At 40.1% G+C, this 12,475-nt stretch overlaps 1 protein-coding gene across 1 annotated transcript in view; it reads right to left on the reverse strand.

The window, feature by feature from the left end:
• The window catches only part of unk (RING finger protein unk), a 45,501-nt gene that overhangs the window by 11,419 nt on the left and 21,607 nt on the right, over positions 1 to 12,475 (reverse strand). Inside the window, exons 9-12 of the mRNA XM_019056230.2 lie at positions 12,013 to 12,135; positions 10,664 to 10,827; positions 9,550 to 9,753; positions 4,881 to 5,036 (exon numbers count right to left, since the gene is read on the reverse strand). Of these exons, the coding sequence (XP_018911775.1) occupies positions 4,881 to 5,036; positions 9,550 to 9,753; positions 10,664 to 10,827; positions 12,013 to 12,135 (647 nt within the window). The remainder of the gene's footprint in view (positions 1 to 4,880; positions 5,037 to 9,549; positions 9,754 to 10,663; positions 10,828 to 12,012; positions 12,136 to 12,475) is intronic.

The raw sequence follows: 12,475 nt of genomic DNA on the forward strand, positions 1-12,475 counted from the left end.
AAATAGCAAAATTGGCCTTGGGGCGACAAATTAAATCCCCTCTTCCTCATCCTTGCCTTGACCAATCTGAATTTTTAGTATGTTTTCACCTGGTATAAGATGTGACTTTTCTGAAATTTTCATGCCCATACACAATCTTCTGCCGCCCCCCCCCCCCCGCGTCAGCGTTGCCAAGTTGCGGACTCCAAAATATCGAATTTGATGATAAAATGAAGGTTTCGAAGTGTGATTTCCATTCAAAATCAAAAATTCAAATCGTAGGTTGTAGTAGGGTACTACCTGCGGGCTGATTATTGACATTTATAGACAAAGCTATAGACTAAGAAGACATAAGGGGTATATAGCGATCCTATTGGTTGAAATTGGTGGTTCTTATAGACTAAGGAGGTAAATGATGGACTAACTATCGGGTCTCTCGTGGGTTACCGTTAGTTAGTCTATTACCTACGCTTCTTGTCCATTGCAACCACCCGCTTCCACCAATAGGATCCCTCCATATATTTTTTGTCCTCTTTGTCTATTGCTTTGTCTATCGATTTCAACAATCAGCCCGCTGATGGGTTTTTGGCCAATTTCGAAATAGAGTGTTTGAGATTTTCGAAAAATAATTGAATTTTTGTGGTTTTTTAAGGGTAAAATAGCACACTGGGCATGGGGCGACAAATTAAACATTATTTGTCGCCCCATCCGCCGTATCTTATTAATTAAAATGAAGGTTTTGAGGTGTGATTTCCTCCAAAATTTCACGAAAAATGTGCAATCTGAGAGATTTCGATAAGAAAAGGCATATTTGATCAATTTAGAGTTGCAGCGTTGCCAGCTTCACGATTTAAAATTCGTCAAAATGACCCGAATCGCGTTGCAACCTATAGGTCTGGATTTTTATTTCGTTCAGAATTGGTCATTACAATTCTTCTGTACTCTATGCATTCAGGTCCCATGAAAATTATGCCATTACTTATTTGATGGGTGCAGCTAACTCAACAAGAGAGGCCGGATAAAGTGACGAGTCGGTGGAAAACGAAAGGTTCGGGTTGACAGAAAGTTCTCTTTGACACAAAATTTCTTTTATTTTCTCTTATGACACAAAATTTACAAAACATCTTCAATTTCGTTGTGTAGTCTACTTTTGTTATGAGGGAATTTATTTCAATATAACTCAAAATTATTGTGATTTTTTGCAAATTTTTGATTCTTTAAATTGTTGAAGGTAATTTTCTGGATTCAAACTATCTAATCCGCTGTGAGAGGAGGTCGAATTTGGGGACTTTCAAACTTTTTAGAATCGTCGTTTTCCACTCATTTTATTTGTGTTTTAATTTTTCATGTTTTTGGGAAAAATTTGGGGGGGGGGGTAAGATTTTAAATAGAACGTTCAAAGTATTGATGGCAACAGGGATAAGATTTGGGGGGTGGGAGAAAGTTCTCAAATTCTACCTTCTGTTGATGGAGTAGATTTAAGAACTTTCTGTCAACCCAAACCGCTCGTTTTCCACCGACTTGTCGCTTTATCCGGCCTCTCTTGTTGAGTTAGCTGCACCCATCAAATAAGTAATGGCATAATTTTCATGGGAAGTCATGGGAGTCAGGAAACGCAAAATCATGAAGTATGGTATAACACCGAAAGTTTGGAGCACCCTAGTGTCAAGGCTCTGTATCGGAAACGCTTAGATGAGAAGTTGGGGGATGGACTCTAGGGTACCAGGAAAGAGCAATATCAGTTCATCAAAGATTGTATCCACTCTGCAGCGAAAGAAGCCCTCAGTGTTCACAAAACCAGTAATAAATACCAGCATCCTTACTGGTGGGATGAAGAAATTGAAGACGAGATAAATCTGAAGAGGCAAAAACATCTTATATTTCTGTTGCCTAAAAAGACTGAAGATAAAGTTGCTTACAGGAAAGCTCAGTCTAAAGTCAGGAGCCTCATAACACGGAAGAAGAATGAAGCTTGGGAAAGCAACTGTTCTAGAATTAACACCTACCTAGGGGGGAGAAAAAGTGCTGAGAGCTGGAAGTTAATTAAAAGCTTACGCAGAGACATGAAGCGCGACATCGTTTCTTCGATATCACTTAGAAAACTAGAGGATCATTTTAAAGATCTTTTGACGGAAAGGCGCCCAGAGTTTCGAGACAACAGCACGGACAACGGAAGAATGAACAACTTGGAGATTCACACTTATGACATAATTAAAGCGGTTGAAGAGCTAATTAATGACAAAGCACCGGGTCCTGGTGGGATTCCTGTCGAGTTGGTCAAGTACGGGTCTGCCAAGCTCTTTGAGTGCCTCAGAAAACTGATGCAACAATGCATCAGGGGTGACGAGGTACCGAGGGAGTGGAAGGAGTCTTGGATCAAGGCCATCTACAAAAAGAAGGGGAGGAAGGACGTCTGTAACAACTACCGGGGGCTCTCAGTGACCGGGACAATAAGCAAAGTGTATGGGAAGATACTGAAAGCGAAAGTCGAGGACGAATGGCAGGATCACGAAGCAGAGGAGCAGGCTGGTTTTAGAGCTGGCAGGTCTACGATAGATCATCTCTTTGTTATTGTCCAGTTCATTGAGAAGAAAATGGCCGTAGCTCAGGAACCGCATTTAATTTTTGTGGATCTCCAGAAAGCGTATGACAGTGTGCCGTTGGTGAAACTTTGGGAGGCCTTGGAAAAATCGAATTTTAAGGGGGGGTTGATTGATGCTGTTAAGTGATTTTATAAAGGGAGTTTTACCAAAGTTAAGTGCCATGGGGGGTTGTCAGCGGGATTTTATGTGACTAAGGGTTTAAAACAGGGATGCTGTTTGTTGCCAACATTATTTAAAATTAATCTCGAGTGTGTGCTAAAAGAATGGAAAAAGAACTGTTCTGGTATGGGTGTCCCCTTGGGTGATCTTGAAACTCTGTTCACTCTGTGCTTTGCTGATGACCAGGTGGTGGTTGCTCAAGATCAAGATGACGCGGAATACATGATGCGCAAGTTAGTAGAGGAGTATCGGAAGTGGGGTCTGGAAGTCAGCATATTCAAATCTGAGAAGATGACTTTTGGCGGTGATCAGCAAAGCATTGAGTTGGAGGATGGGCAGCAGATCAAAGGCTGTGAGCACTATAAGTACTTGGGAGTGCGGTTGACCTAGGATGGAAGGACGGGTCAAGCTATCAGGGAAAGTAACACCTTAGCAAGAAAGGCTTTAGCGATGTTAAACGGAATCCTCTGGGATCAGCGGATTTCCAAAGATAACAAGAGGAGGATATACAACGCTGTAGTTAAAAGTATATGAACATATGGATGTGAAATTTGGCAGCTGAAGAAACGGACACAGGATATGCTAAGAGCAACGGAGATGGATTTCTGGAGCAGTTCGGCAGGAATTTCTAGGAGAGATCGGGTCCGTAATAATAGAGTACGTCAGATGATGAAAGTCGAAAATGACATCATGTTCCACATCTTGACCAAACAACTTGTCTGGTACGGTCATGTCAACAGGATGACGGAAGAGAGGCTGCCAAAAAAGATGCTTGATTGGGTTCCTCCTGGGAGGAGACGTAGGGGATGCCCAGTGAGAGGTTAGTGACAGGGGGTGTTAAACGAGATGAGGGAGTGTCAACTCCCTGATGATCTGTGGGAAGACCGAGCTTTGTGGCGAATAGGCGTCGTAAAGCGCCAAAGAGCACTGTAAAAGCGACACACACACACACACACACACACACACACACACACACACACATATATATATATATATTTCTTGGGACCTAAATGCATAGAATACAGAAGAATTGTAATGACCAATTCTGAACGAAATAAAAATCCAGACCTATAGGTTGCAACGCGATTCGGGTCATTTTGACGAATTTTAAATCGTGAAGCTGGCAACGCTGCAACTCTAAATTGATCAAATATGCCTTTTCTTATCGAAATCTCTCAGATTGCACATTTTTCGTGAAATTTTGGAGGAAACCACACCTCAAAACCTTCATTTTAATTAGTAAGATACGGCGGATGGGACGACAAATAATGTTTAATTTGTCACCCCATGCCCAGTGTGCTATTTTACCCTTAAAAAACCACAAAAATTCAATTATTTTTCTAAAATCTCAAACACTCTATTTCAAAATTGGCCAAAAACCCATCAGGTAGTACCCTACTACAACCTACGATTTGAATTTTTGATTTTGAATGGAAATCACACTTCGAAACCTTCATTTTATCATCAAATTCGATATTTTGGAGTCCGCAACTTGGCAACGCTGACGCGGGGGGGGGGGGGCGGCAGAAGATTGTGTATGGGCATGAAAATTTCAGAAAAGTCACATCTTATACCAGGTGAAAACATACTAAAAATTCAGATTGGTCAAGGCAAGGATGAGGAAGAGGGGATTTAATTTGTCGCCCCAAGGCCAATTTTGCTATTTTACCCCTAAAAAACCACAAAAATGCGATTATTTTTCGAGGAGCTCCGACAACCTATTTCGAAATTGCCCAAAAACCCATCAAGGAGTACCCCACTACAACCTCCAACTTGAATTTTTGATGTACATTCAAGTCGCATTAAAAGTGAGTTCAAGCGCACCGTGAGCTCCCAAACGGGTTCTTTCCCCACACCCTACAACAACTTGTTAGATGCTGAAAACGATGGTCAATTTCACTATCCCCCCTACACATTTATTTTGGACCTGAAAGGGCTCAAGTATGAGAAAATTGCATGAAGTTCTTTCGAGACCTTCGTCAGAATTTCAGTACATTCCAAGTGTTCTCGGATCATTCTTGAGCATTCTGTACTTTCCATACATGTAATGGATAAGTAGATCCACTATATACAATAAATCCCTTGTATGCACATAATAGCAAGTGGAGAATAAGTGGCTATTGAGGTAAATACACTCACATCATCTCGTTGCTGTTCAGCAATAGTTGCTTTCCTATTTGCTTCTTCAGCTTCCCTTTGCCATGCCTCACAGGCTGTCCTGGCTTGAGCTATCCTTTCCTCCCAAGAAGACAATTTTGAACGGCTATTCGCTAATTCTTCCCGTAATCTTTGCATCTGTAGACAAAGAATTAAGATTTACTCATTGAATTATAAACAAAAACAAAAACAACCCATTGATCAGTTGAATTTATTTTCTCGCTAAGCCCTGACAATTGAGGGGCTTGAAGGACAAGGCACATAAGTGCAGTTTTTGCTAATTGGAGAAATGCGTGTTCGAATTTTCAAAATTACGTGGATCCTCATAGCGGAAAGAAAGTGCAACCTGACTTTTTGATGCTTAAAAATTGGAATTTGAGAACGAATTCTTCACAAAATATGCTTGAAATCATTGATATCTTATTTTCTTTCAAAACCTTCATTTATGCGCCTTGTCCTCCAAGCCCCTCAATTCATTTAACAAGACTTAAACTGTTTTTTTGACAGAAATCAAAGCTGGGAAATAATTTTTATCCGAATGCAGGCAGCAGTAGGGGTCTAAGTGAGAACTTTCTCATTCCCAGGAGAGTTCCCGCAAATTCTCAGCTAAAGCATATTTGCCATATCGGTTAGTAATGCTGCTTCACAAATGCACCATCTTAACCTTACTAATTTTGGCGGTCAGTGAGTTCTGCAGTTGTTGACTCTCACCCATGAATGTGAGTACCAGCCTTTTGTCCTGAGATCACACATGGAAGTTCACGTCAAATCTTAAAAGTTTTCATAAATTCCATGAAAAATAGTCTTAAATTCCAGCTTTTTGGTGTTTCAATGACATTTCGAATTCCTATTTTTCTTGAAATTATCCATTACAGCTTAAAATCACAGGAAGTGTCACTTACTTGGCAGAAAGAAGAAAAAAAGAAAGAAAGAAAAAAAAAATTGGAATGGTGCCTTATTCACCTTACAGCCCAACTCTGGCTCCTAATGACTTTATTCTACAGGGTCTTCAAAAAGTTCAGCTCCCCCCCTGTAACTTTTGAACGGTTGCACCTAGCGAAATGAAATTTTTACAGTGTTCCTAGGTCAATAGGAACTACTTTTGGGCATACTCAAAATTTGGGGGCGGCGCCCCCGGGCTGCTGGGCGGACCCCAACTCAAAATTTTCAAATAGCAACCCCCATTTTTTATGGCATTTTCAGAAAGAGGATAAAAAAAGAAAATTTTTGAGCTATTGTGAAGATCTCTACGATTTTTTTTCGCCGAGATATTCGCGATCAAAGTTTAAAATAGGCCTATTTCCAAAAAATCGTGTGCGCCGACCGAAAAATCCTAGGCAACCAAACTTGTGCTTCAAATGTTCAGAATTACACGCACTTTCAAGAAAAATTGGAAATTTCGACTCTGAAGGTCGCAGGCCGCCCCCTCCGGCTACTCCGCGGGCCGCGCTCCCCCCCCCCCCCCCCAATCAAGTAACTTTGGAACGTTTGCACCTAACCAAATGAAATTTCGACAGTGTTGGTAAGTCCACGGTACCTACTCTTGAGCATGATCAAGCTTTCAGGGAAGCGCCCCCGGGTCACCAGGTAGACCTCAAATCAAAAATTATTTATGGTACCTGAAGTATTTTTTTAAAAAAAATTACCATTACTGAGTGAAGTGGTGAAAAGAAATACTGGATTTAAAAATTTACACAAGATTTATTCTCCTGAATAAGAACATACCGTCAGTGGATAAGAACATACCATCAGTGAATAAAAGAACTTCAGAAAACGTCTTCAAATCAAATGAGATGTTCAAATTGAGCTCCATTCACTTCTTGGCAATAAAACAGCCGGTTCACAAATTCCTCGCGGACTTTTTGCAGCATCTCTGGCGTGATTTTCCTGCACTCCTCTGTGATCCGCTGCTTTAGTTCTTCGATATCTGCTGGGGGAGTTTCGAAAACCTTACTTTTCAGATGGCCCCATAAAAAAAAATCGCAAGGCGTTAAGTCCGGGGATCGTGCGGGCCATTCGATGAAACCACGGCGCCCTATCCATCGTTGCGGAAACTCGTTGTTTAAAAAACTTCGCACTACCAAAGCATAATGAGCGGGCGCCCCATCTTGTTGGAACCACGGTTCAAATTCCGCGTCCAATTCTTCCAAAACTTCTACCATTTTGGGGACAACTGCGTCCTCCAACAACTGAAGATAAAGCTCACCGGTCAGATTACCGTCAATAAAAAATGGGCCGATAATCTTGTCATTTAAAATTCCCGCCCAAACGTTAATTTTCTGAGGAAATTGTGAGTGGGCTTCCCTAAATTCATGTGGATTTGAGTCCGACCAGTACCTGCAGTTATGTCTGTTCAAAACACCGTTCAAAAAAAAAGTAGATTCATCTGAGAAGCAAATTTTTTCCACCATAGCAGGATCTGCTTCAAGTTTTTGTAACATCACTTCGCAAAATTGTAATCGGCGATCGGGGTCATCTTCGTTTATCTCGTGCACAAGTTTGGTCCTGAAAGGATGAAACTTATTTAATTTCAAAATTTTGTGTGCGGTGCCAACAGAAATTTCATGCGATCCGGCAAGTTTCTTAACAGACTGGCGCGGATTTTGCACCACATCCGCGAGCAAATCAATTTGTTTATCATCGGTGCGCACTTTTGGTCGACCAGACCTCGGAGCGTCTTTCACGGTAAAAATGTTTAAAAATTTTGAGACAACACGTTTTAAATAAGTTTTGTCCGCGGGTCTTTCGGGATATGCTTCATTGAACAATTTGGTCGCTCCACTGTAGTTCCTGCCAGCTTGACCGTAAAAAATAACCATTTCCGCCTTTTGTGCGTCCGCCCTTTTAAAACCAAGCATTCCCGCCATTTGAGACGTTAAAAAAACTAACACTAGCAAAAGGAATTTTTTTTACTTAAAGACACAAGACTGGACATGCACCTGTAACACGCTTTTACTAATCTGAGCATTTCTGCCTCACAGAGAAATTGCTACTCCTGTAAAGTTGTCAAGTTTGAGGAGCATGCAAGTTTTCTTTCCAGTTACCAGTTTGCTGTTTTGGTGACAATTCATAGCAAAAATCTGTACCCGACAACAGCGACAACATTGTAAGATATCATACAATCACTTTCACAAGAGATAAGGCGAGGAAGATATCCCATTCGATCGAGTGCGATATGAAAGTAATCGGGTATATCAGATAACTCCTAATTTCCTGTTCTTTTCAGCAGTAGTTTGATAAAAAGGATTTTAATTTCACATTAGAGGATATTTTCAAGCGAAACTTCGGGTACCAAAAATAATTTTTGATTTGAGGTCTACCTGGTGACCCGGGGGCACTGCCCCGAAAGCTTGATCATGCTCAAGAGTAGGTACCGTGGACTTACCAACACTGTCGAAATTTCATTTGGTTAGCGGTGCAAACGTTCCAAAGTTACTTGATGGGGGGGGGGGGGGAGCGCGGCCCGCGGAGTAGCCGGAGGGGGCGGCCTGCGACCTTCAGAGTCGAAATTTCCAATTTTTCTTGAAAGTGCGTGTAATTCTGAACATTTGAAGCACAAGTTTGGTTGCCTAGGATTTTTCGGTCGGCGCACACGATTTTTTGGAAATAGGCCTATTTTAAACTTTGATCGCGAATATCTCGGCGAAAAAAAATCGTAGAGATCTTCACAATAGCTCAAAAATTTTCTTTTTTTATCCTCTTTCTGAAAATCCCATAAAAAATGGGGGTTGCTATTTGAAAATTTTGAGTTGGGGTCCGCCCAGCAGCCCAGGGGCGCCGCCCCCAAATTTTGAGTATGCCCAAAAGTAGTTCCTATTGACCTAGGAACACTGTAAAAATTTCATTTCGCTAGGTGCAAACGTTCAAAAGTTACAGGGGGGGAGCTGAACTTTTTGAAGACCCTGTACATCCCTAGGCTGAAACTACCTAAAGGAAGTACATTTTGCCTCCAAGACTGCAGCGAAATAAGTTCTGGAAGCGATACTCAAACGGCTTGAGAAAGGTGGTTTTGAGGTTGCATTTGAGGAGTGACAAAAGGATTGGAAAAAATGTATTGCACCTCAAGGCAATAAAGTTAAAGTGATTGAGTTTCGTTTTCTTTAAAAATGATTATTCCAAATTTTTGACAGACTTTATTTCACATCCTTCGTGAAAAAGTCTTGAAAAAACGAAACGATTCGAACTCGATTCGATTTCGATTTTGAGATACACCAAATACTATCTTACACTCTTTGACCGTTAAGTAACTTGAAATAATTCTAAGAAAACAGCCCAAGAGAATAATGCAAGTTTATACTGTTGACAATTAAATGAAAAAACCCTAGGACAAATTAAAATTTGTGATTTTTACTCAAGATGTACTTTGAACGTTATTTAAGACTGCTATGTGATGAAAGTTTGTGGAATGACACGCCAGGTAATGCTCAAAAACTTTTTGCAAACATGTGTTCAAGCTCAAAGATTATTATCAATACATTGATATGAATGCAAGAATGGAGACTAGCAGCTGAAATTCCATGGTAAACATTTTCAAAAGACACACTTCCAGACAAAATTTTACTGTGCATTTTATTCATTATATCCTGTACCTGTACTACATACGTATCAAAATAAATTTACAAATCCAGGAAAAATAGGAATCAATACTTACTTCCGAATGCGTAGAGGTGCCTATTGAGGAGGAGATGGAGGAAAAGTTATTCAAAAGAGGAGAGTGTGATAGCATGTTTCTATTACTGCTTGGTGACATATTTGTAAAATCATAAAATCCTGTTGAAGGCTTTCCAACGTTATTACTAAGACTGCTATGGAAATTATGTGTTGTGGTTGCTACATGGTTCATAAAAGCAGATCCCTGTGAACAGCGGACAAAATTCATGTGTTAAAAATGTCTGCCACTTCTAAAATTACTAGAAGATCATACAAGGATCATATAAGGACCTGGTTAGGTTGCACATGAGAATTATTGAAATAAGGGAAAATCTAATTGAACCAAAGAATAAATTGTTCTTCACTTAAATGAAAACCCTCACATTTTAAAAACGGAACAGACAATTTTATTCTTTTGAGTTGTTTATTTTGGTTTTGATGATGTGCGTTCATGCAAAAAGGAAAAAAAGCCTGGAAATGGAAATCAAGTATGAAATGCGCATCACTAAGAAGTACATAGGGTACATGAGAATCAGGAAAGAATGATAAACTGTAAAACCTGTAAATTCAAATAGAAATGAATCATATTGACTTGAAAACTAAGAGACCTCAATTCCTAATGACTACACTAGTCACAATTTGAGCAACTAAACATGCTAACTGTCCAGGGTCTGACCTTCAGGATTCCTGCGGTGCCATGTTGGGCACATGTACCTGTCTAGCCTTGTCCATACAAGCACGGTTTGTAGAACTTTGGGTGAACTTGTCTCAGGAACTTCTTGTAACTTGGCTGTAACTTGTTCCGCAAAACCCTGGTTCATAGAACTAATTCGCTCAAGCTGCGCTTGTATGGATAGGGCTTCATTTATGATGAGCTACTTTTGTGTTCCAACAGCACTTCAGGCCCAAAATTTCTGAGCATCCAAGCAGAAAGTAGTCGACTGTTGGCGCTGTTAAAAAGCATTTTTGCTCAGCATTGATCACTGGGTCCATTGCACCAGCATGGAGCCAGCAGGAACTTATGAGCACATAATAGTAAGATTGTAGCACTCAGCACGGCCGGAAGCTTCAAACGACCGTCATCGGTAGTCAACATAATAAACTGGTTTACTTACTGAATCAAGGGGATCAGTGTGATTAAAACGCGAAGCTGAGAGAAAACCGGATTGCAGATGTTGAAGAGGTGAGGAGGTGTTTGGCGAAAAATTTGTAAGACAATTAGTGCGATCACCAAGAGGAGAATCAGGAATATTAACAGGTGCAGAGCTACCAAGTAAACCTGAAAATGAAGAAAGTCTTTTATCATTCAAAAATTTATAGTATCCTTCATGTCTGACTGAAAGTCATGCTTCAACACATTGAGACTGGTTCTGCTGAATGGTACCTCATTTAATCATAATCCAATATTGAGCTACATTGACAGTGAAGGCCTGATTTACGGATTTTGCGGTTTACCTAATTTTTTTCCAGATCCCTACCATTTTCTCATAGAGACAATTCTAAATTCCTCTAGATTTACGAAGTTCCGATTTGCCAGTTTTTTCGCACTGCGATGGTGGGCTTTTCCCTTGGATTACTGGGTCTCTTAAGAACTGACCAAGTTCTGTGACCAAACCTCATCCGTCTACCATCATGAGATCGGAACCTATGTCATGCATTACCTCCTCTAAGAGGTTGCAATCTTTTCAGCTAGGCACAATTAAATGATTCAAAGAAGCACTGCACATAGACATCATTAATATGAAGAGGCGTGAAAGAACGAGGACAAAGAAAAATGGTTGCCCTTAATTACGATTTAAGTGAAATGCATCGCCATGATAAGTTGCAAACCAGCATAAGAATGCTAACAAAGATGGTACAATATATCTGCTATCTTGTGACCATGTGAGCATTAGCTCCTGTGCCCAAAGACATGGTAGGGATTCCAGATAAGATCGACTGTAAATGTGACCAATTCAAGAATCAGGCATTACATTTCACTCCACCACCTCTTCCTTATCCTTTCTTGCTGTGATACAGTGCCATTGCTAGAAGTTCATCAATGGACGTTAGGATCAAGAATTTCCATCTTCAAATGGATACAGAGATGCAAACCAGCAAAAAAATCTGGAAAATATAAGAATCAACTACCTTAGCTGAGGCGGTTCCAGAGCTTATTTTGAAGTTCGACCTACCTTTTTTTTTATCAAACTCTCTTCCTTTGAACATCTTGGGTCTTTGATCAGGAGTAAAGTAGAGGGTTATATATTCCCAGTCAACCATGAAACTCAATCTTTCAATAATAGCTGAGGCCACAGCTTACAGAGCAGGAGGAAAGGGATACTAAATGATGAATATCCCTGGAGGAAAAGTCAGTTTCTTAAGTGGAACAGGTTTTTTCTTCTTTTTTCTAACCCTAACTTGGATAGTATCCACCGTTTGAAAGAATACTGAATAGTTTCAACAGAATGATTATACCTCTTACCTGAACTAGCGAGACCAGCTGAAATTGAATTATTGACACTCGTTGAATCAGTTTCGAAATCTCTATCTAAAGTAGCGACTAAATTTAATGGTTCATCTAGATTTAAATCATCTAAAGCATTCCCTGAAATAAGAAAAAACATACTAAGTGAAATCAGAAAAAATTCAAATCTTCATGGTGCACTAAAATTAAAAAGACAAGCACGCAGACAATTGTTTGGGTGCCACACCCTCGGATTCTCACTTGCAAAATTTCTGATTAGAGCTTCAAAGATCATTTTCTGCATGTTTTTATGGCAAAAAATCATAATGAGCTTGTTATCCTGTTTCTAATTCTTGCATTTTCAGAAAGTACATTGTCTCCTAATCAAGCAGTAATTTTTTCAGATTTGAATCTGAGATGTATCCATAGTTAGGCATAGTAGGCAACTATCCAAAGTTATGGCCAGTGGTGCGTAACTTTT

This window comes from Bemisia tabaci, chromosome 2, assembly GCF_918797505.1.
Source record: "Bemisia tabaci chromosome 2, PGI_BMITA_v3".
Lineage (NCBI taxonomy): Eukaryota > Metazoa > Arthropoda > Insecta > Hemiptera > Aleyrodidae > Bemisia > Bemisia tabaci.